General features: G+C 48.7%; 6 protein-coding genes across 6 annotated transcripts; 3 read left to right on the plus strand and 3 right to left on the minus strand.

Annotated features, from left to right (window-relative positions):
• Positions 1 to 144: 144 nt before the first annotated feature.
• EDB82DRAFT_465586 (exocyst complex component Sec5-domain-containing protein) lies at positions 145 to 4,045 on the plus strand. The gene is made up of 3 exons (XM_025728483.2): positions 145 to 966; positions 1,031 to 3,111; positions 3,168 to 4,045. The coding sequence occupies exons 1-3, from the start codon at positions 642 to 644 to the stop codon at positions 3,876 to 3,878; spliced, it is 3,117 nt and encodes a 1,038-aa protein (XP_025582845.1). The 5' UTR covers positions 145 to 641; the 3' UTR covers positions 3,879 to 4,045.
• Positions 4,046 to 6,835, minus strand: EDB82DRAFT_508879 (uncharacterized protein). Its single transcript, XM_025728484.2, has 3 exons — positions 6,111 to 6,835; positions 4,556 to 6,058; positions 4,046 to 4,501 (listed from the first exon to the last, which is right to left on the minus strand). Exons 1-3 carry the CDS (start codon positions 6,613 to 6,615, stop codon positions 4,395 to 4,397), a joined length of 2,115 nt encoding a protein of 704 aa, XP_025582846.1. The 5' UTR covers positions 6,616 to 6,835; the 3' UTR covers positions 4,046 to 4,394.
• Positions 6,836 to 6,936: 101 nt separating this feature from the next.
• Positions 6,937 to 8,793, plus strand: EDB82DRAFT_508883 (uncharacterized protein). Its single transcript, XM_025728485.2, has 10 exons — positions 6,937 to 7,225; positions 7,279 to 7,291; positions 7,380 to 7,406; positions 7,461 to 7,526; positions 7,580 to 7,658; positions 7,709 to 7,792; positions 7,841 to 7,959; positions 8,013 to 8,076; positions 8,134 to 8,278; positions 8,337 to 8,793. Exons 1-10 carry the CDS (start codon positions 7,101 to 7,103, stop codon positions 8,686 to 8,688), a joined length of 1,074 nt encoding a protein of 357 aa, XP_025582847.1. The 5' UTR covers positions 6,937 to 7,100; the 3' UTR covers positions 8,689 to 8,793.
• Positions 8,794 to 11,086, minus strand: EDB82DRAFT_539402 (organic solute transporter Ostalpha-domain-containing protein). Its single transcript, XM_065609311.1, has 3 exons — positions 10,690 to 11,086; positions 9,469 to 10,636; positions 8,794 to 9,420 (listed from the first exon to the last, which is right to left on the minus strand). The coding sequence occupies exons 1-3, from the start codon at positions 10,800 to 10,802 to the stop codon at positions 8,947 to 8,949; spliced, it is 1,755 nt and encodes a 584-aa protein (XP_065464165.1). The 5' UTR covers positions 10,803 to 11,086; the 3' UTR covers positions 8,794 to 8,946.
• Positions 11,087 to 11,663: 577 nt separating this feature from the next.
• On the plus strand, positions 11,664 to 21,800 carry EDB82DRAFT_539403 (uncharacterized protein). The gene is made up of 2 exons (XM_025728487.2): positions 11,664 to 11,988; positions 12,048 to 21,800. The coding sequence occupies exons 1-2, from the start codon at positions 11,912 to 11,914 to the stop codon at positions 21,607 to 21,609; spliced, it is 9,639 nt and encodes a 3,212-aa protein (XP_025582849.2). The 5' UTR covers positions 11,664 to 11,911; the 3' UTR covers positions 21,610 to 21,800.
• On the minus strand, positions 21,766 to 22,927 carry EDB82DRAFT_508888 (uncharacterized protein; the record flags this gene model as incomplete). Its single annotated transcript, XM_065608808.1, has 1 exon — positions 21,766 to 22,927. A coding segment is annotated over exon 1 (425 nt), but the record flags the coding sequence as incomplete, so codon positions are not given.
• Positions 22,928 to 23,135: the final 208 nt, after the last annotated feature.

Genomic DNA, 23,135 nt, shown 5'->3' on the forward strand with positions numbered 1-23,135 from the left:
CCTGACAGCAGGAAAAAGGCAACTAGCCACTGGTAGCCACGGGCAATAGCGGGCCAGGTTGTTGTAAATGCCTTGGTAAGTCCACTAATACCCACTATTTCGCGTCTTTTCCAAGCCTTCCCATGGGTTCCTTTCGGCTACAGCCTCGTATACCGGGCGGACTTACGCTTGTCTTTTTTTTTTCTCTCAACTCGCTCGCATTTCGAGGGCTTTGCTCCGAGTAACGAGGGGCCGGTGGGCATCCGCAACCACGGATTTTACTTACCATATCGAGTTACTGCGTTGATGTTTCGTGAACCACAGAAATGCACGTCACAGACAGACCCAAGCTCGTCCCGCCACAATTCCCAACGCCACACTTACAACCCCACAGTTCAGTTGCCAGCCACATCTACAGATGCATGAGAGCTAGGCTAGCTATCCTCAAGCATTAATACAGATGATCATTTACAACAATGCGCTTGATAGATCAGATCCTTACAGCTGATTGTACGGCTTAGATTCAGGTCGCCAACATCACATCTCCATCTCACGGGACAGCTCCTCACGATTGCGCCGACTGGGAATAACATAAGCGCAGCCTTACGAGCATGCGATACATCCCCTTTTTGTCCAACCATTAGGCCACTATCACCGCCACCATGGCCGACATGGAACGTACCATCCTCGACTTTTACCAGATTCCGACATTATATCCTACGGAATGGCCCGCCGAGAAGGACTTGGAAGATCTAGATGAAGATGAAGAGGATGAGAAGGGTGCTGCTTTAAAGCGAAGGCAGTCTCGATATCAGGCGCTTGAGAGAGCTGTGAGCCAACGGAAGAGCAATATTCCTCGAGGGGACGATCAAGGAGGCGTCGGGAATATCGTGCAAAAAGACGAACCAGATCCTTTGGGAACGACTGATAGTGTCGTCAGAACGCTCAAGCATCTTGGTTTACCCCTCCAAGATGACCACCGACTACGTATGTCTTCGCATCATGACATCTTGCTTTGAGAACATGCATTGACTCTTTGCGACTGTATTAGGTAACCGATTTCTCCTTTCCTCGACGACTTTTTCGCCTGCGCTCTTCCTCTCCCAAATGCATGCTACCGCCGATACCCGAAGCCTGCTCACTGGTCTCGATGTCCTCTCACAGTCTATTGACCAAAAGTCAGCCTCACTCAAGGTTCTAGTCGAAACCAACTTTGAAAGATTTGTCAAAGCCAAGGCAACTATAGATAATGTCTATAAAGAGATGAAATATCGAGGAGCTGAACCTCCCGACCCTAACAACCCAGGCCACTCCAATGCAGCCCAACGCCGCAGCTATCGAAACAGTATGGCCGGCGCCGGGCTAGGTATCAATAACCCTTTAACAACCCCCGGTACTGATACACGTAAAAAGAATGCCTTGACCAAAGAGAGCGAATACGGTGTTCTGGGTATCAAGGGCCCGCTACTCGAAGTCTCAGCAAAGGCTGAGGATGTTTGGGGTCCTGCTTTAGGTGGAAGAGAGAAGGAAGAGAATCTGAAAACTGTTTCAAACCACCTGACTCGATTTAAGGACTACGTGGAACTGAGTACCTCGATAGCAGACAGCATCAAGCGAAAGGACTACGAATCGCTGGTCGATGAGTTCACCAGAGCCAGAAGAATTGCAGACGAAAGCCGACAACTGGCAGAGGAAATTGGAGAAGAGACTCCGACAGAACCACAACTCTATCAACTATTGATAGCAGGGCGCATGTGGCATGATGTCGACCAGCAAATTCGTCTATTTAAACGCGATGTGTGGAAGCGGCTCGTCAATCTATATACAGCATCGAGAACAGATGGAACAAGTGGCCGCATACAAGATCAGCATATGGAACTCATCGGCTTACTATTGGAATTGGGTGTTGATGACAACCCAATCTGGGTTTGGCTCTTGAGCAGATATGATCATCTCAAAAGCAAGATCCAGTCGACAGCAGACCATATGAAGGTTGAGATTGAGGTGCTTCGTCGCAGGCTAGCCAGCAACGACAAGCCCAATCCAAGCACGATTGCCGCACATCTTCGATCTCTCGGTCGGCCAGTAATCGAGGACAAGCCCTTAACTTTTGACTCACCTGAGGTGATAGAACTCTGGGAAAAGATGCTATCGTTCCTTACGAGTCTTCTATCAAGTGAAGGAATTTTGGGCGAGGTTGTAGAATTCTGGCAAACTGTGCAAGGATTTATCAATGGCTCCGCCCAAGCTGCCCTTCCTGTAGGATATCGTGGTGAGTCTCGACATCACCATGAGCTGTCGCAACAGAGCATCAACGAGTTGAGAAAGGGGGCCGTGGAATTGGTGGATCTACTTCGCGAACATACCTATTCTTTCTTCGTGGACATGCCCCCCGAAGATGTCTCGTTGCTCTTCTCACCACTTCCTAAGACGCCGGTTCCGGGGACCCCTGGCTCTGACTCGCTGGCATCTCCGCGAGATCCTCGCTTTAACTTTGATCCAAACAATATGCCACCTCCCTCGCCTAAGAGAGGTGAGATTTGGGAAAGGCTGGCTTTTTGGCCTCCATGGTCCAATTCCATCAGTGGTGTTCATTACTTATCAAAAATGCTGACTCTGGTTGGTGCTGGAGCTGGCGACTTGGCGTGTATCGAGCCAGTCGAGTCAGGGGAAGGCCAGGTTCTCGACCGCCTCAGAAGTCTTGTCGGCGGTTCTCGAGAACGTTGCGTCACAGCGTTGTGCGCCGCCTGGAACCGAGATGCTGAAAACATCAAGTTTGTCGAGGATTGGCAGCGTTCGGTTGAAATGGGTGATGTGACACGTATGCCAGCCAGTTTCGCCGCTTTCGAAGGATCAGTACTGTCTGGCATGCAGAAAATTCTCTATATTCCCGATGCCATGTCTAGGTCAGGTTCCGGAGATATTGTCTTGCCGCCACCGACAAAGCTGCTTCAGATGGTTCGCAGCCAATACGTGACCACGTTGTACAAGGCATTGAGTGGTATGGTTGAGAATGCCGAGAGATCGTTGAAGAAGACCGAAGACGACTGGTCGATTGGTGGCGAGACATCCCTTGCGTCAGCCGCAGTGCCGACTATGGCGGGTAAAGGAGCATTAGACTCGGGAGATAGGGTGAGTTTCACACGATCACCTTACACGATCATACCAGACTAACAGTTTCTTTTTAGAACGTTCGTATGCTCATGACCTTGAGCAATCTTTCATCCCTTCGATCGCAGGTGGTGCCCAGTCTTAACCTGCAGTTCGAAAACGCCTTCTCCGTCAAGTTGACTGACGAGTCCAAGAAGATTCGTGAAGTCCTTGGCCAAATTCACGACCGCCTTTTCCAATCCTACACTAAGCACTCGATTGAGAGACTTCGCGATGTCATTCAATCAGGTATCTCGGCCCCTGGCTGGGCCCCTGGTCAAGGACAACGCACACAAGTCGCAAAGCCATACGTCTACGAGGCCCTTCTTACGCTTGTTCTCGTCCACTCGCAGGTCTCCACTACTGCGCCAGCCCTCACAGTCGAAGTACTATCCTTCCTTCTTGAGCAGACATCTACCCAACTCTTGGAAGCATTCCGGCGCCGCCCACGATACACTCTTGAAGCTCTAATGCAAGCGACGCTCGATGTTGAGTTTGTTGCCCAAACACTCAGCCATTACACCTCAGAACGGGCATCAGAGCTGCAGAGTCAAATCTACCAAGAACTCGATGCGCGCACAGACAATGATGCACGCGCTCGTCTGCAGGGCGAATTGACTGAGATGCGCACTGTTCTCAAACGCTTAAGAGAGGCAAGCAAGAATGAATTTGCTTGCTTCAAGAAGCCAAAACGGCCTGGTCACGGTCCCAGCAGGAACAATAGCGGTATATCTGGAATCTCAGCCTAGAAGGCTCTTGAAACCGGTGTTAATATCGCGAATAAGCAAGACAAGGAGGACGATAGCAACATGAGCACAATGGATTCTATAGGTTCAATTGGGTTCTGGATCGAACGAAGTGGTGTATTTGAGACTTTAGCGAAGTAAAGAGCAATGACGAAGCAAGATTAATCATGAAGCTCTTTTTGTTATGAAGTTTGGTAAACATCTACAATGTTTTCCTTCAGGGAAACCCCTTGTTTCTTTTTCTTTTTTCTATGCCGTAAACGCCAGACTTGAGCCGCAGTCCTAGACTTCTATCTGTCGTGTATTTCTTCTCCTCCACAGCGAAACACCATGCCGGCCATAACGCCCCGTGGCTAATCATACACGCATGCATCATGTGGTATCAAAATTCATTTGCTTTTTCCGTCCAGTCATTAACCATTAAACGAGTCGAAATCAAGTTCGCCTGCCCGAGTGTTGTTTTCGCCAAGTACTCTGTGCCTGCGAAAGACATGTACAAGGATTATCTACTCGACCCTGTCAGGGCGAGTTTGTAATGAGAAGATGGGAGCAGAACATCATTTCTAGAGATCGAGAGTCTGCAGGAGAGAAGGGGGAGCCTTCTTGTCGGGATAGGATGGTGTCATCTGGAGGATTTGGTTAGCAAAGAGCTCAGGGTAATCGAAACCAGCATTACTTACAGTCTAAGTCGATACTTTGGAAATAAGCCCCAATCACGGGATCTTGTTCCGAGGTAACAAGTTTGCCCGTCTCGCCACGAAGTGTTTGTGGAAGAGCCTTGCGAATTGCCAAAAGCATCTTCAACAACCCGGCGAGGTTACCACCTTGCTGTGTGAAGACACTAGGGTCTCTTTCCAAGGGCCATCCTGGGCGGAGGTGATCTTGCTCCCAGGCTTTGAAAGCCCATGTCGACTTCTCGAGGCAGTTGAGAAAAATGACGGCTGTCAGGTACATCTTGAAATTGACCTTCACTTTACTGTCCTGCAAGACACGATGCATGCCACTCAAAAGTGCCTTGGACGTGTTGTTGGCCTTTCTCTCTGCTGCTGCATTGAGTTGCATGCAGAGGGTAGTGTAGATGTCGGCGTCGTTCTCACTTTTGGCCTCTTGAATGCGTCTAGGTTCCTCATTGTTGTTCGCCGGTCTTTCGACAACATTCCACTGCCTTTCTCGGTCAATGCTTTCTACTAAACCCCACAACTCAAGAGACTTTCTAAGCAAATCATCCTCTGATTCTTGAAGCTGTTGAAGTGCGAGGTCCAAAGTGACGCGCATAAACTTTGATGGTTCCTTATCGATGAAAAGTTGAAACACATCGCGCATGTAGGCCTCCACCTTTCCGGGAACATCCTCTTTATCCTGATCGATCATGATAACTTGAAAGAATGACTCCTTGCTGCCTCGAATTTCTGCTAATGTCTCACTAGGCTCTAGCAGCGCGACCAAGGCCTCAAGAACAATGACTTTTCCGGTTTCAGGGAAGTGTGATACTTCTATCATAGTACCATCGTGAGTCATGTTTATCTGGTTCTTCAGGAGGTTGATGCGATTCTGGGACAGGACAACCTGAACTCCAGCCGAGTATAAATCGAGCTGTTCCTGCAACCTAGTCCGGACACAGCCAGTTCTCCATACTCTGGGGGCAAGAACCTTTCGACAAGTATCGCATGGGGTCCCTTTGCCGCAATTCTTGCGAAGAATTCTGCATCTAATGCAGGCGCCAATCTTGCGAACCTCTTGAACCTCTTTGCGTCGCGCGGCCGTAAAACGAGACCGAGCATGGCGGGGCCTTCCATTAAGCTGCCCGTCGCTTGTGTCCATTCGGATGCCACCACGAGTCATCTGTATAGGTGGTGGAGGATGTTCGTGAACAAGAGGAACCGGCGAGGCAGTCGCCAAATATGTCATTTCGCCCCATGGCTGTGAGATTCCACTATCAGGCGCGGTGACTGCACTTGGTGACGTTTCGATTGTGGCTGGAATTTCCATCGGTGGTGGTGGAGTCGCGGAACCGTTCTCGTCAACGAGTTGGGGGTCGAGAAGTGATGGGTTCAGTCTAGCTGTAGCAGCAACGGCAACTGAGATATTCGAGACGTCGGGAGAAGCATCGCTGTTTGGAAGCAATGCTTGGAGGCGTTCCTCGGGCGATAGCTCGGTTCCTGGGAGCGGCTGTTGAATTACACCTGCCAGACATGTTAGAAACACTGCTTATAGGCCCATGTTATGTCACCATACCTCTGCTTCCTGGATGCGATCGGTTCTCATAGCTCACTGGAGGGTTATCGAGGGTAAACTGCTCGTGAAGCTCAAAGCGATCCGTAACGTGCTGAGCATTGGCGGGGTCGGAAGGGTCAACAGAAGCTTGTACACTCTGAGCACGGTTGTTCTCGTTCAGATCAACCTGTCGCGAGGCTTCAGCCAAAGTTTCTAGAGCGCTCCATCCTTGGGGCAGATTGGGGACATCGACTGGCTGTCCGTTTGGCTGTGTCTCGGGAGGTGGTCGTTCAGGAGGCGCTCGGGCATTCGTAATACCGTGGAGTTCGAGGCAGGCTCGCATACGATCCGATTCGGATATAGCAGGACACTTCTTGGTGATATGCGTGGTCAGGCTATCTATCCTGCCCTTGGGGAAGTTCTCGCCACATTGCTTGCACGTGTGCGGATATCGATTACTGTTGTCGTTGAGCTTGGGGCCCCGAACAAAGTACTCGAGGATGAGGGGGTTGGGCTTGCGGCCCATTGCGCGCTCAAGGGCGTTGCAAGCGCCTAGCCCACAACCTGATCCTACAAGGCGTTGAATACGCCGATTCCGCCAAAAAGACGTTGCTGGAAAGTCCGGTCAACTTCGCGATGAAAGCAGTATCAACGCGGTAGAGCTGGGAATTGGTGATGGGATTGTGCCGTGGCTGCGATTCTGCCTTTGCAGACCGACAAATTTCTCTCACCGCCTGTGGGATCGGATTTGTGGTTTATCCGGGGGCTGTGGTTGTAGCAAGGAATGGAAAGGGTTTCATTGGTAGAATTTCTCCGATGCTTGAGGTCTTGCCCATTCGTTGAGACATGCACTCTGTCTGTGGTGGGGTAGAAAAAAGTTGCACCCCGCGCTTCGGTTAATGACTGATCTTTAACCTGGAGTCTTATACCACTTATAGGGTTCAACTTTGTTGTTGCCATTGACAAGTTTTTCTTCAAGGTTTTTTTACCATCACACCTCAAAACTCAAAGATGAAGAACATTCAGCGTCTTGAACTGCCGGCTGCGGCTGATATGCATGTTCATTTGCGTCAGGGCGAGTTGATGGACTTGGTAGTCCCAACTATTCGTCGGGGTGGAGTTGATACGGTATTCGTGTATGGATTCTATAGAGAAGATTGAATATTCTAAGGCTAATACAATTCAATAGTATGCCTAACCTTGTATGTTGTTTCCTGTGAAATACATGTATATGGAGAATTGCCGAATTGGATATCAAGATCCCAAAACCACTAACCGTGACTTTAACAGCTCCCTCCCCTTACTGCTGTCGACCAGGTATGATCTCTCCAAGTAATCTAAACGGGCCTATTCTGACAAGAGAAATTCCAGGTGCTTGAATACAAGTCCAAGCTGACTACCATTGCTCAAGATATCAACTTTCTCATGTCCCTTTATGTTAGTCTTGTGTATCCTCACCCTATACCTGAACTCGTTCTCACTCCTATAAGCTTCACCCTTCAGTCACTCCCGAAGTGATTGCCCAAGCTGCCGAGGCTGGAGTCACCGGTGTCAAGTTGTATCCTCAGGGTAGGTTTTGATTGGTCTCATGCTGATGATAGCGTGCTTACATCACGCAGGTGTCACCACCAACTCTGAGAACGGTGTTTCTGATATCACGGCATTCTATGACACATTTGCTGCCATGGAGAAGCACGGAATCGGTAAGTGATACCTCCGATTTTATTAACTCCCGCTTGACATTATTTTAGTCTTGAACATCCACGGAGAAGCTCTCGAGTCTCTTGCGCCGGCTGATACCACGTTGGAAGAGGCTTTCCTCCCCACTCTGAAGCAACTTCACGACCAATTCCCTCAGTTGCGTATTGTGGTAAGTGTGCTTTCATGAAGACCACTTAGATTATTATTAATATAGTTTTACAGCTCGAGCATTGCACTACTGCTGCTGCTGTGGAGGCAGTCAAGGCCTGTGGGCCTACTGTTAGTGGTATAATATCACCATGTTCAACCATGCTGGGAAACTCATTTCTAACTATTTCGATAGCAACTATTACTGCTCACCACCTCTACCTCACTTCACACGAGGCCTGCTGCGACCCCTTTGCTTTCTGCAAGCCCATCCCTAAGAAGCCCACAGACAGGGATGCTCTGGTTAAGGCTGTCGTGAGCGGTAACAACAAGTTCTTCTTGTGAGTCTTTCCTCTGCCTCAATATCAAAATTCTTCCTTCGTACTGATAATTCTAAAGTGGAAGTGACAGTGCTCCCCACTCCCTGCAGTCTAAGACCTCTGCAGAGCAAGGCAAGGCTCCTGCAGGTGTCTTCACTCAACCCTACGTTGTGCAGCTTGTTCTCCTTGGTCTCGAGGAAGCCATCGAACGTGGCGTTATCTCCGAGGAAGAGGTTACTAAGGAGAAGCTCGAAAACTTCTTCAGCCGTAACGGGCGGCGCTTCTACAAGTTGCCCGATACCTCTGGCAACAAGATTGTTTTGGAGAGGAAGGGTGAGAAGATCCCCACTAGTGTCAAGAGTGCCGACGGAAAGTCTGAGGTAGGCATTTCCAGACATGGTACCGAGGTGTTCAGCCTGACATGGGCCTAAATCGACTGCGATCTATCGGTAGTGTCAAGGTAGAGGATGTGCAGATAAAGAGAACAGGTACTTAATACACAACGCCGAGCCTATAGTTTGATCAAAAGTTTATGAGTTTTCTTATAACAAACAGCTTGTTGAGCGATGCTATGAGCAGTTGCGACTATAAAATATTGTATACTGATAACCATAACTCCAGGCTATGCTCTCAAGTTTGAACTAAACCAGGGCAGAAATAAGGGTATCCGGTTTAAGCAAATCAGCTCCTTATCTAGATTCTTCATCATTCCCCCAAACATTACGAAACTCATCCCCGTCTATTCCGTGACTCGACTCATTCGAGGCTGTCCGATGCTCCGATTGATCTCCACCATCGTTCACAGTTCTAGACCCACTGTTCCCCGGACTGGTTTGTCCATCATGACTACCAACCGGCGCAGTCTCAACGGGAGCTGGAGGTCCCTTGTTCAAGCCCAGTTTGCTGGGGTCCGGTTCATCGTGTTTGACAATTCTCTTCGGCTTCTTCTTCTTTTTGATCGTAACAACAGACTCAGCCTGAGTTTCTACTTGAGGAGTACGTGCAGGAGCATGCGCGCTACTCCTTTGCTTCCCTTTGTTGGTAGGTGGATATTCCGCCGCAGGCGACCTCACCGATGGACTGTTGTAAGCAGACCTCCCCCCGAAGCTTCCAGGAGAACGATATCGTTCCCTCAATGGTTCACTAGCTGTAATTACGGGATACTGTTTCGAATTAGAGCGGTGAATGTTCATGGGGCCGATTTCACTTACATTCCAGTCGCCATACTCCAGCTGTCGTGCTTGTTCATACAGACGGTCTTCGTCAGCATCCACCTCTGGTTCCTCAAAAGTTCCATGTGTGTTCTCGTTGATTTGATCGGGTCGATTGTCGCTAGATTCACCATTTCCCCGAAGGAGGGGCGTAGTGGAGTTGACCTCTCCTGGCTTGGGTAGCCAGTACTTCCCCTTTCCACCGCGCTCATATCTCATGCCTTCCTTGAGTCTCGCCAACCGAGATTTGGAATCTTCATGAGCCATTACTTTGTCGCCGGAATCAAAAATCCTATAGCCGTATGTATCTCCTCGGAAGGTTAACTTTGAGTCTTCAATAAGATCTCTAATACCGAATGCGTCCTTGAAAGCGTGTCGCAGTGGCATGCGTGCGGATAAAATGCTGTTGTCTGCAAAATCGTGCCATGAAAAAGCATACCAGTGAGCCACTGCGAAGATGGGCATCTCTACACATATAAGAGCGTCCTGGATAGCCGCGGCAAGGTTGTCTGATGTGTACCCCTCAACATCGTCAGGAATCGCGCCAAGGAAAACCAAAATCGATAGGAAGAAGCCCTGCCAGTATGAAGCAAAAATGATGAGTTTGATACATAGGAATTTTGGTACAGGCCTAAATGGCTTCAGGTCTTTGTTCATGCAAACCCAGAAAAGACCGAGCGCGTACAGGCTGACAGTGACACTGATATTGTAAATGATACCACTCCACAGGTAGCCTGAGGTGAGGCCGATATAGCCTTCCTGATAGGTGCCTGTTGCTTTCATGATGATGGCCGATAGGGCAAGGATAGGCTTTAGCCAAGCATACTGGAGAATGCCACGCTTGATCGATAAAAACGTGTGAGGATCAGAAATATCAACCTTGGGAAGGACATGGTTGAGCGGCCAAAGATGATGCACTGGGGCTCGGCCGTGTGTCATGATGATGAGAGATCGCTCGCCACTGAGATAGTTGATGAGAAGCTGGAAGAACGTGTATATTGTGAATGCTTCGTAGATATCGCGGATCGGATCGAGGAACGCGGCAGCTTTCAGGGATACCATACTGGTCCATGATGCTATCGAATATATAGGCACCATAAGAAGGATTCTGACAACGTATCTTTGCAGAAGAGGTTTGCGATAATTTTTGGCTTGCAGCATTATTGAGCTTTGGATGTTTATTAGCTATGCGCAACGATCAATGCCATGAAGTGTTCATACATTACTGATAGTATTGTCGCAACCACAGATGCAACGCCTGCGACCACCGTGGTGGCGTATGTGAGCTTCTGACCTGTGCCGCCATTGGCCATGACTTCAACGTAACGCTCCATTGTTACGAGGTTTATAGTTCGTCGAAGTTGAGAGTGTTTAGGCGAGCGATAGCTGGAATGTCCTAGCACATGACTGGCGTGCTGCGCAAGATATCTGGTGAGCTGGAGAGGTCGCCGGCGGGAGAATGAAGATATGACAAAGTGTCGAGAGCCTTCAGACCGCGCCGATGACGACGACTTTAAGCCTTTATGAGTGCCGGGTGCAGCCTGGCCATGTACTGCGTTGTAGTCGCGAATGGGACTTGGTGTTGACCCAGGTATGCTGGGGCAAATGATGTATTTGCTGCCTCTGGTGTGGTACGTAAGGGTGTCTCAGGAATGATAGCTCCGGGGCGGCGTATTGTTCATGCGCCCTTACGCCTGCCCCGTATTGAGACTACTAACTGAGCTTTCATGATAAGCTATAGATCTCTCTTTAACGAGGAAACTTCTACTATGATGATAGACAAAGTAAATCTAATTATTAGAGGAAGTCTTTGAACTTTTAGTTTTGCAGATCATCTGCCCAAAGTGAGGCGGTATTCTGTATTCTAGAGACTGCGCTGTGAGGCTCATCTTGCTAAGAGATGGAAGCCCGTTTTGATACGCGGGGATTCATTACAGTGGACGCTAGCCGCTATTAGGGCGACTATGGGCAATGAGAGCTATGGATCCTTGAGGTCATAAAAAGCTTGACTCTAATCACAGAGTGAATAAAACACTATGGTCACATTACACAGTTTTAAATCAGCTCTTAGACTATTTATTTTCTTTCCTTAAGCTCAGACCTTAAGTTTTCTGTTACCCCTTAGGCCACGAACCGCGGCTCCACTACCCTGCATCTTCTACTGACAGGGAATATACATTAACTTTACCTGGATACAACAACCACAGTCCTCCACCGTCGCGATTACTATCCTTAGCTTTCGAGATTGGATGATTTGACTCCTGATTAACCCTGACATCAACAACCCGGACAGCGCATCTATCATGGGTGTTTCACTCACGAAGTACTGCATGATTATTTCTTTACCTTGACTGTCACGAAACGGTAGTTGCTGAAACTATAATGCGACGCATCTTCCTACCTTCCAGTGGAGTTCTGTAAGCTCCATCGAGTCTATTTCAATATGAACACCACAGTCCCAAGCCTCGACAATGCGATTGTTGTAGCCAGGGCTATCGAGGACAACCCCCAATTCAACTAGTATGATCTCCCAAGGTGCCTTAAATACCAAGGTCGTGACTGACTTGAGTGTCTGATAGTAAATTCCTTATTTTTATGGCACTATGCTGTTTTCTGGCAATATTCTTCGTCCTCTATCTCAACCGAGTCTTTGGATCGATCGTATCCTACGCGCTTCGAGCTTATACATGGCACCATTACCGAATTTATATAGATTTTAAGGCCATCCAAATATCCCTTCTTGGCGGGCGAGTATTCTTTACAGGTTTACGATACCATGGCGAGAACGAAACATTCATGGTCCAGCATGGCTACATAACATGGCGATACTGGCTTCGACGAGTCCGCGATGCAGACATAATCGACGCTCGACGATCTCGATCACCCATTACAGATGCCACCCCATCGAATCATATTAAGAACGCGGAACTACCATGCCGTATCCAGGTGGACCTGATCGGGTTGGAGTGGTTCGTGTATAACCGTAGCCCAGCCTACGATGGCATTTTAGCAGGACTTACCGAGACCCACGACCCGGAACCTCACTCGAGCGGAGTATCAGAGAAAGATGAGGCAAACGTTCGGCTTCGAGGACCTAAGAAAGACACAGGCTTTTCGGTTAGCGACGATAAGGAGGCGGATGTGAAAAAGCAGTTGGGCGAACGAGCCAAGAATATATTTCGACGTACGACGACAGGCTTCGGGAGCGTTGAAGACGACGAAAATACAAAGGACGAGAAACCTGAACTACCTTTCATGCTTCGGTTGTTTCCCGTGCACATCCGATGCCAGAAGGCCGCTGCTGTTATAGGCAACGAAAACACAAAGGCCATTCTTGTTGCTAAAACCGACTCGCTGGATGTAGAAGTAGACGCCTTAGAGACGACCACATCTGATCCATATCGACAAACGTTCAAGGTGCAGTTCCAACACCCAGTCATCGAAATCAAAGAGAATGAAGACTTTAAGGAGGACCAAGTTACACGTGCAGCACGAGACCGTGATAACACTCATAATCAAGAAGCAATATCCAAACGGTCACTCTTTCGTCACCATCGTCGAAAAGCCGTCAATTCGCTGCGGAATTTGATTCCCTACTGGCGGCGCTCTGTTGAATCTTTCTCGACTGATTCGCAGACAGCTATGAACACGGCTACTTCTCAGGTTCCTGGGGTCAATCAGTGGCAGGGTTTAACAAGGTATCTAGATGACCGTGATCGAGACGATAGGGCTCGTTGGGCATCTGTCGAATATGCAGCTGTTACAACGATCCTTGATAGCCCTGAAGCTGTACTGACAATCTTCTGGGATGCTGTGGGGAAGGTCCCGGAGCATAGTCACCACGGAGGCGCAAAGCCTTTTCCAATTAGCATCAACGGAGATGAGCCTCCTGCTTGGGGGATGACCTTTGCCATAAAAGGAGGCACTATGAACTATGGTCCTTGGTCTGATCGTCAGCGAGCAGATCTACAACGATTCTTCTTCCCATCGTTATGCAAGGATGCCACACCGGCCAAACCTCAAAAACCGGGAGATTGGAGAGTGGCTACGACGTTCCAATTATCCATCGAGATGGACGATGCAGTCACTTTGAGAGTACCCATTAGGGAGGAATCCAAGAATTGGCGCTGGCGTGGCAAGGAACCACCGTTGCGTCATGCCAAACCTCCAACCAAACGAAAGCAGAGAAACCGGGCGAAGAAGAACAGCAAAGGCGATGCGACTCAGATTCGACCGGCAGGATGGTTGGAAGTGAAACTACCAGCTAACTCATCGGTCAAGTTCGTCATGGATATGCTGGCTAGCTCTACCGGTTACACTACCAAACTCGACGTTGACTTGCCAGGCTCAGAGCTCTGGAGCAGTGTCAATCACGATCTGTTGTGGCGATCTGGCCCTCAGAAGATATCGTGTGATCTGTCTAACCCTCTTTCTTGGAACTCTCTTAGAAATTGGCACTTTAACATCACTAGCTCCAAGATGGAGCTTTTCATGTTAAGAGACCACATCTTCCTAATTACAGATCTTGTTGATGACTGGACAACTGGTCCGCCTGCGGACTATCTGGTATATGTACCTTTCAAGTACCACCTCAACCTCAGCCTGAACTCATTAAAGGTCTACCTCAATGTTAATGAAGCCAATATCATCGACAAAGCCACAGTCATCGAGGATAACACGTATTTGATTCTTTCCAGTCCATGTTTGACTGCCAAGTCCTGCATCCCAGCCGACTCCTTCCGGCCAAGCAAGAATGCCATCCCTTTCGATGTACGTGCTGATCAGTTGGACATGGCACTTCAGGTTCCTCAGTGGAACACACAGGCTGCGTTCCTCTCATCTAAGCAACTGGGTCATATCGAAGGCCTCGTGATAGATGGAAGCTACAATTACAATGCCACAACGTCGACAGCAAACACAGACACACTGATCCTCAATGTCCGTGGCCAATCACCTTATATCTACCTATACGGATTTCTTGTCCGATATGTTATTCTTCTAAAGGACAACTATTTCGGAGAATTTGTCCACTTCCGAACACTAGACGAATACCAAAATCAGCTTCAATTAAAAAAGAAGAACCCGGACGCCGAGGTTGTGACACAGCCTCCTCCCAAAAAGTCCAACGATATGGACGTCGTTTTGGGCGTTAGGATCGAAGATCTCAAGATCATGTTACCGACCAACCTTTACTCGGCTGATCGTTACATCGAGGGCGAGCTAGCTGGTATCTCTGTTGACTTGCGCTTCACTAACTACTTTATGGAAGTCGAGGTTGAGGTTAGCCCCGTGAGTCTCTCGCTAGGGTGCGTTGAAGGCACTCTTGACTCTCCTAGCATGTCCTCGTCCAACACTCAGCTTTTTATCGACGGCCTGCGGATTTTTGGCCACAAGCTCTTTGGACTTCCGCCATCTGAGCCAGCTTATGTCTGTAATTGGGACGTCGATGTGGGCGGTATCACAGGAGAGTGCACAAGTGACTTCCTTGTTGCGATCGCAAAGGGTGGTAAGGCCCTTGCCTTTTGCTTCGACGATGTCGAGAACGCTCTTGTGCCTTACTCATCACTCATCTTCTATGATATCACGTTTGCCCGTATCGCGGTACAATCAATCCAAGTTTGGTTGCACGTCGACGAGGTTGCTTTCCTGATGTCGACTGATACTATCGACATATCTTTCAATGACTGGGCTAGATCTCATTATTCTAAACGCGCTGATATCGTTGTACCAAACATTCAGGTTTCATGTGTGAACGCAGAATCAGCAGGAAGACAAAAGGCGAGACACCCTCATCTGGTTGAAACGGACGCCCACTTCAGAACAACTGTTCGTCTTGCTGTCATTGGACGCAAGTTCAATTTTAGCGAAGAACGACGAATTCAACAGGAATTGGTCCAGAGGGAGGATCAGAGAACACACCGAGTGGAGTTCCTCCTTTTGCCGGAGTATCTGGATGAGCTGGTCCCAGAGCCTGTAGAACCGCCTGCTCAATGCGCACCTCCGCCTCCCCATCCTGCTGTAACTCTCGAGGCTGAGATGGACGATGTCTCGCGCAGGACAGTGACGTCGCGTCAGTCACGGGGCTTGAGCCACAAGTCCTCGTTCCTTTCACTTGCGGAGTCTAGCAATGGTAGCATTGTACTTGGTCAGAGTCAGTATAGAACCAGGTCCAGACCTAAGCAGGAAGGCTACTCGGGGGCAAAGCCTTCGGCAGATAACAGACGGTCTTGGCAGTCACTAGCTTCGTTTGGATCCCTTCGCTCTGCTAATGACGCTGTCAGGGTTGACCCTGCTCACTCGTCTGTTGCCTTTTCAAGTCAGTATGTGTCGCCTCAGTTCCCACTAAACGGTCTAAGGCCAAGTACGGCTGAAGTTCCCGTCCAAGGTTCTGAAGATGGCGAGCAAGACGACAGATTTGATACAAGAAGCATAGGACTGGACGATATTGATCCTAACGGCTTGGGCGAGGACCATCCCTATCTCAGTGCTATTGTCGAATTTCCGTCTGGTATGTCAGCTGTCGTTAATCCGAACGCGTTGCGTCACGCCGCTTCGCTCCTTGATGCGTTACAGCCAAATGAACCCGAAGACGTATTAGACACCTTTCAGATTGATGCCATGACCAACATATTCGATCTACAAAAGGAGCAAGGGACAAAAGGCCAGATAAAAGACGTCATGATTCGAATACCCAGTGCTTCATTCAGACTTCTGAATTCGACTTCTGAAGACTCTTCTGGCTATACACAGGAGGATCAGGATCAATACGACCTCACATTGTCAAGGGTGGTTTTGATGGCACGAACAAGCACTAGCTGGGATGATCCGTTTCGAGATGAGACACGTCATTCGAGAACCTCACTTCAATTGCGCTTAGGTGCGGCAGAGCTTTCTGCATCTGAACGTAAGCCATCATACCAGGAACCCCAGCCTGCGGTAATGGCGCAGATTGAGGATGTTACTGTATCGATAGGTGAAAAGGATGTCAGGTTTATTGATGCGGAGATTGGGTCCGTAGTAGGGAGCACTGCTTCAGGTAAGATCGAGTATCTTGCCTCGCTCATTCATCGCACTGGAAATATCGCTTCCGAGCTCGGCCATATCTTCTCTGAGACGATAGAAAAGCACGAGAATCGTTACCAGTACTTCACGTATCTTCTTTTAAAACACGGCGAGTCTATCAACGACCCTTCCTTTTTGGTTCGACCTTCTGCTGTGCTTCGATCTGCAGACGACCATCTTCGCACGAACGACTCATGGAAACTGGCCATGCGTCTGCGCCAGGTATGGACTGCCATGGATCCGCAATCCAAGACCCGCATCATTTCGCAGTGCTTTGACACCATTCCCGACTTACCGGCCCATGCTACACGATACGTATTGGATGCATTGGAGAAGTGGCGGGGTTGGGACATGGAGGACTTGACAGGTGCGCTTGTCTTAACGAATATCTTTGGGCGACTCAAGGAAACCGACAAGACCCCCGGTGATCAACTCCCTCTTCTCGGTGCTTGCAGGCTTGCAGAGCTCCAGCTGGTCCTTGACCCTGGGCCAAAACAGAACAAGATCGGCTTCATTGACCTGGCCGCAAGAATTGATCAACAGATGCAGGAGGCTGAGGTTACACAAAACGCACCCAGTACACCCTTCACGACTCTGAACATTTCTTGTACCGAGGCAGCGATCAATCTAAACTGGGAACTCTGTGAGTTAGCCGAAGAAGTTTTGCAGCTTTATGGCAAGAGCCAAAACCAGGTTCAATCGATACCAGCCATTCCAAAGCCTAAACGCCCTGCAAAGTCTAACACTGCTACATGGCCTCCCGTCCATGTCGTAGTGGAGGTAGCTAAAGGTGCCATAGAATTCGAGACCATCAATCTCAAAGCAAGGACACTGAGTCATGGGCTAAAAATGTCTTTACTTCATCAGTCTGGTCATGACGCCTCAAGTGCCATGAGCCTGATGCTGAATTGTAACGCCATCACCTCAGTACTTCACAGTAACTCTCATTCCCTAGGCATGACACAGTTAAAACACGCAAGTATCTTTGTATCTCATGAACTTCAAAACACCGACGACAAGTCTAATCACACAATAAAAGCAAGTGCTGGTAGTCGCAGCTTGACGTTTGCGATCAAGGAAGACCCTATTGGGCTAATGGAAGTAATGGACCGTCTCCTCAGCGATGAGATCCAGACGGTGTACAACTTAAAGAACCAGCTAGCCAGCATGTCGAAGCCCAAACCGCAAAATGAACAGAAGAAGATGTCAGATCGCTTATCAAGCGTGAGATTCAATCTTGCTATGTTCTTGGACGAATACAGCATCACTATCCCCTTCCTCCAGTCTCTTACCTACAAGATCACTGGAACGGTGGCACGAGCTGCGGTTGCGGCGAATTTTGGAAAAGAAATTATTTTTGATTTTGACATCAAGGAGAATTACCATGAGATGCAGATCAACGTTAGAAACAAACCTCGAAGCATCTCCCTCCTCCAGATCCCTCCCACTAATGGCCGTATCACCAGCCATATGGGCCCGGCAGAGCACCAGATCAACGTCCTGTCATCTCTGGAAATTGTTCAGCTGGACGCATCTGCCGTTTACAGCCTTCTTACTGCACTCAACAGACCTCAAATATCCAGTGCCGTTCAAGAGTTGCAGCAGCAAACCAAAATGATTCAAGACCGCGTCACCGAAATCTTTGGCGCAGATGGAGATGGGTCTCCCAAAACGGCAACCAACCCTACTAAATCAGAGAATCCAAGCTTGAGAGTCGTATACAATGTTCATTTAACATTAGCTGGCCTCCAGGTCTTTGCTAAAACATCTCTCAAGTCTCAAGCCGAACCAATGGCTCAAGTCTTGTTCTCCTTGGACAGGTCCCATTTGCATGCGTCAAACCGACATGAAGCTCATGGCCCCATCCTGAAATACCCAGAGATTCACCTTAACTTGAGCCACATTGGGCTCGATATTCGCAGAGGTAGCGAGGACTCCATGAGATCTTGTGGAAATCTGGGTGTCGGTGTAGAAGTCTCTGCCAACTCCACCTTAGGCGATGACGGCAAAGAGGACTGGGCATTCAACTTCAGGAGCGACGATTTCGAATGCAACCTAGCTCCTGAAACTATATCGACCGTCGTTGACGTTCTGGGTTACATGGGTGAGAAGATCAAGGATCTTGACACTTCTCGCGAACTGGATTATCTCAGAAAGCTGAGACAGTCTAAGCCTAAGATCACGATTAATGGCGACGACGAGCGAGAGGAGGTCGACCTTATTGACTCTGTGCTTGCATCTGTGCAGTATCAATTCGAACTCAGGAACATTCGTGTCCGTTGGAGCGTTGCGGACAATGTGGCTGACAAGTCCAGTACCAAGGAGGATCTGGTTTTGTCAGTCAAACTTTTCGAGTTCGGCACAAGAACCAAACGATCAGCGCGATTATCCATTGAGAACTTTCAGATCCAGATGGTACCCCTCGGCCAGGACATGAACGTTCGTTCACTTCACTCAGCACTGCTACCTGTGATCACCTTCAATATTGCATACATGTCAACTTCCTCAGCGCGAAGAATGGCATTCCAGGCTGTTGGCGAATCACTAGACTTGCGGTTGACATCTGCGTTCATTGTACCAGCCGCACACTTGGCCGAGTCCATTACACTCTCGTTAAATAATGTTGCACAAGCATCAACACAATGGAATACTGCAGTCACGACAGACAAAAAGGCAGATGAGATACCCAAGTCGCAGCCACAACGAAGTGTCTTTGGCAACAAAAGGTTGGAAAGTCTATTGATTGATGCGGATTTTGCTGGTGCAGTTGTCTACATCGCTAGCAAGAGATCATTGAACAATTCAACAAAGGCTCTTGGGCGTCCATCACTCGCAGGAAAATACGGCCAGTTCAATATGGAGGATTCTGAGAGCGGGACAGTCCTTCGCAGTCCCGGCTTGGCTTGGAAGATCGAATATCGCGACGATGCTCAAGATGATCCTTCACTGTATGGTGAGATCAAAGTCGACGCCTCCAGTAACATCCTGTATCCATCTGTTGTTCCACTCGTTATGGATATGCTTTCAAGTGTCAAGCAGGTTGTCAAGGACGACGAGGAACCTGAGCAGCCAATCAAGCCGGAAGAGTCCAAGCCAACCGCCAACAAGTCTGGTGAAGGTGATAATATCATCACTGCAGACCCAAGTGCAGTGTTGGGCCGCCTGAAACTCAACTTGGGCCTAAGAATCTGCAGGCAAGAATTTTCTCTGAGTTGTCAACCTATTGCTCGTGTTGCAGCTACGGCATGCTTCGATAACATCTACTTCACGGTCAATACTGTCAGATCCCTGGAGCAAGGAAACTTCTTTGCTATTTCAGGAGATTTCACCAAACTACATGCTACTGTCCAGCACGTTTACTCACGCGAATCAACGGCAAGTTTCGAGCTTGATTCGATCACTTTATCATTCATGAACAGCAAGCATGTGAGTGGAACCAGTGGAGTGTCGGCCATCTTGAACGTGAGCCCCATGGCCGTATCCATCAACGCTAAGCAGGCACAAGACTTCTTGCTCTTCCGTGAAATTTGGTACCCTAGCGAGTTACGATCTGCCAGTGCGGCGCCTGTTGCGAAGATGAGTCCTGAGACTTCTCAAAGTGGACATCTCGTGCAACGATATCAGCAGGTTGCAGCAACAGCGGCGTTCCCGTGGACTGCGACTATCTCGATTGCTGCACTTGACGTTACCATTGATCTTGGACAAGCTATTGGTAAATCAGCTTTTGCCATAAAGAAGTTCTGGGTATCGTCCAAGAAGACATCGGACTGGGAGCAAAATCTCTGTTTAGGATTCGACAAGATTGGCGTTGACTGCACCGGTCGACTGAGTGGTTTCGTAGCTCTGCAAGACTTCCGTCTGCGCACCTCGATCCAATGGCCGAAACGCGAAGAGGCTCTCAACGAAACACCCATGATCCAGGCTTCCATAAGCTTTAACGCCTTCCGAGTCAAGGCTGCTTTCGATTATCAAGCCTTCCTAGTAGCCGATATCACTTCACTCGAATTTCTCATGTACAACGTGCGTGAGAGTCGGGATGGTAGTGGAGACAGACTTGTTGCCATGTTCGATGGCGACTCAGTACAGGTCTTTGGGACAACCACCACAGCTGCACAAGGTATCGCGTTATGGCAGGCTATCCAGAAGCTTGTGCAAGAGAGAAGAGAGAGCTTCCAGAGTTCACTGAAAGAGATTGAGAAATTCATGAAAAGGAGATCTTTGTCGACATCTCGAAGCACAGTTGCTCAGATGGAGCAGACACCAAAGTTGAAGGAGGAAGACACGCTCTCAAAGTCGCCAATCTCCCTGGACACAGATGTGGTTGTGACGCTCAAGGCACTGAACCTGGGCGTTTTCCCCAGCACGTTTTCGGATCACCAAGTATTCAAGGTTGAAGCTCTTAATGCCTATGCTCGCTTTGCTGCCAGCATGGAACAGAGACGCATCCATAGTATTCTGAGAATGACGCTAGGACAACTTCGCATTGGTCTTGCCGGAGTTCGAAACGTTGAAGCACCCAAAACTTTGAGTGAAATTTCTGTTGATGATGTCGTTCAACGCGCAACAGGGTCAAGAGGAGGAACCATCCTTAATGTCCCACAGGTATCGGCAGTGATGGAAACATGGCAAAAACCACAGTCAAACGAGATCAGTTACATCTTCAAGAGTGCATTCGAAGGCAAGGTAGAAGTGGGATGGAACTTTTCGCGTGTGAGTTACATTCGAGGAATGTTTGCGAATCATGCCAAGGCACTTGAGCAAGTTTGGGGCAAAGAGATACCCCTTACCGCAGTCAAGATTACAGGAGTGCCTGGGGCAGAACAAACCGAAGGCGAACAGCAAAAGATTACTGCCGAGATCGACGTGCCAATGTCGAAGTACGACTATGTGGCGCTGGAGCCGCCCATCATCGAGACGCCGCAGCTACGTGACATGGGAGAAGCAACACCACCGCTCGAATGGATTGGTCTTCATCGTGATCGACTGCCGAACTTGACTCACCAGATTGTGATCGTATCACTTCTCGAGTTGGCTGGGGAGGTCGAAGATGCATATGCCCGCATCCTAGGTTCATCATGAGATCAGTCATGATGGAATGATATTTGAGTATCCAGGCGGCGAGTGAGTCATTCGATGACAGTTAGCATAATAAGCAAGCGAGGCGTTATGGAAGATGCTGAAAGTTGGGTTGCATTTGCACATTGACAGAAAAAGGTACTTTTGAATTACTCATACGTATATAATAATTCTAGACATAATTTTCCCTTTTGTCTTTGGTTCGAATGTTCATGAGAACCATCCCACCACGACTAGGAAGTGGATGTGGATACTAGTGAAGTCGGTTTATCGATAAGCGACTATATGTGCACTTGAGGCAGAATAAACCCACTCATTTGCAAATCACTTATTGGATGCACGATTAGTTATGTTGACAACAAAATGGCCATATTTTATCGCTTCTTGAATAAGTAGCGAAGGTACCAGTGTCTCTTAACTAGGAAGCTCATGAGGTCCAAAAGATCCAGGTGATCCCATTGGGCCTCTTGGGATGGACGGCTTTGACGGGCTCAAAGCCGAGATAGCCACGAAAATCCTCCAATGGACGAGTGAGCTACAAGCTCTTACGAGTAACTTTGGTGGTCTGAGGTAGGTTTTGAGGTGATAGTCGGTACGAGAGAGAATTGATCGACTAGGTACTATTCGTGTGCATTCTCCACTAAAGAGTACAAAAACTTGATGGTGGTGGATTGTCACTTGTTGAGACGAGCAAAGAGGGGTTTTTAGAGCTCCAGCTCCAGCTACAGCCCACTTCGGACATTTGTAACCTAATGCGGCCACGGGAAAGGCGAGGACGCAAAGAAGTAGTAGCAGTGAGCGAGAAATGGTAGAATTGATAAAAGAGGAGAAAGAATGTCTCATACCAAGAGTGCTATTTACTCTAGAAAAGGTAGGTTTTCCTACCCGTTATCCGTACTACAGGGCAAGGTGCAGACAATGCTGTTGTACTTACCGTACATGCACGTCATAGAGGTCACTCATAACTAAATTCGAATGGCTTTGAGGAGGGGAAAGACTCGGTTTTAAAGCTGACCCCCTCCATTTGTGACGTGAGGTTGGTTAGGCGACTGGGTCTAGTATGGAGAATCTTTTGAGACGCCATATTTCTGCCATGCCCATTCTGATATATCCATATCTGCAGTACCAAGGAAAGGACTCGAATTGATATCAAGATAATAGAAGTATATTAATTGTAAATAGCTTGAGGGTACTTTGATCCAGAGCTACCTGTGGCTAGGTTGATGATGTACGTACTTTACCTTAGTACCCAGCGCTGGTTTTGTGCAGGGACTGATGGAACCTAGGTAGGAGGGGGAGGGGGATGGAGGGGCAGCACCAGCACCAGCCCACCTTGTCCACCCCTCTAGGTTCAGTGGTGATTTGCGATCCCAGGGCAGCAACCCTCCAATTTCCATCTTTGTGCGGATGCCATCACTCAACTGCAACCGATTGTGGCAATGAACCTGCGGAAGGGAGCTAACCTTTGTGAACCTGGGCAATTGTAGCTCAGCAGGCCACCTCAAAATTTTAGCGGACTCATGGGCCTA

Source organism: Fusarium venenatum, assembly GCF_020744135.1.
Source record: "Fusarium venenatum strain MPI-CAGE-CH-0201 chromosome Unknown EDB82scaffold_3, whole genome shotgun sequence".
NCBI classification, from domain to species: domain Eukaryota; kingdom Fungi; phylum Ascomycota; class Sordariomycetes; order Hypocreales; family Nectriaceae; genus Fusarium; species Fusarium venenatum.

Bases quoted from the DNA above. Each gene is read 5' to 3' on its own strand.
- EDB82DRAFT_508883 (XM_025728485.2), top strand. From the start codon at position 7,101: ATGAAGAACATTCAGCGTCTTGAACTGCCGGCTGCGGCTGATATGCAT. The intron at 7,659-7,708 runs GTAGGTTTTGAT...TACATCACGCAG, and splicing joins TGTCAAGTTGTATCCTCAGG to GTGTCACCACCAACTCTGAG. The intron at 8,077-8,133 runs GTATAATATCAC...CTATTTCGATAG, and splicing joins CTGTGGGCCTACTGTTAGTG to CAACTATTACTGCTCACCAC.
- EDB82DRAFT_539403 (XM_025728487.2), top strand. From the start codon at position 11,912: ATGAACACCACAGTCCCAAGCCTCGACAATGCGATTGTTGTAGCCAGG. The intron at 11,989-12,047 runs GTATGATCTCCC...AGTGTCTGATAG, and splicing joins GACAACCCCCAATTCAACTA to TAAATTCCTTATTTTTATGG.
- EDB82DRAFT_539402 (XM_065609311.1), bottom strand. From the start codon at position 10,802: ATGGAGCGTTACGTTGAAGTCATGGCCAATGGCGGCACAGGTCAGAAG. The intron at 10,637-10,689 runs GTATGAACACTT...AAACATCCAAAG, and splicing joins GCGACAATACTATCAGTAAT to CTCAATAATGCTGCAAGCCA. The intron at 9,421-9,468 runs GTAAGTGAAATC...AATTCGAAACAG, and splicing joins TGGAGTATGGCGACTGGAAT to TATCCCGTAATTACAGCTAG.
- EDB82DRAFT_465586 (XM_025728483.2), top strand. From the start codon at position 642: ATGGCCGACATGGAACGTACCATCCTCGACTTTTACCAGATTCCGACA. The intron at 967-1,030 runs GTATGTCTTCGC...CGACTGTATTAG, and splicing joins CCAAGATGACCACCGACTAC to GTAACCGATTTCTCCTTTCC. The intron at 3,112-3,167 runs GTGAGTTTCACA...GTTTCTTTTTAG, and splicing joins CATTAGACTCGGGAGATAGG to AACGTTCGTATGCTCATGAC.
- EDB82DRAFT_508879 (XM_025728484.2), bottom strand. From the start codon at position 6,615: ATGGGCCGCAAGCCCAACCCCCTCATCCTCGAGTACTTTGTTCGGGGC. The intron at 6,059-6,110 runs GTATGGTGACAT...CATGTCTGGCAG, and splicing joins ATCGCATCCAGGAAGCAGAG to GTGTAATTCAACAGCCGCTC. The intron at 4,502-4,555 runs GTAAGTAATGCT...CAAATCCTCCAG, and splicing joins CCAAAGTATCGACTTAGACT to ATGACACCATCCTATCCCGA.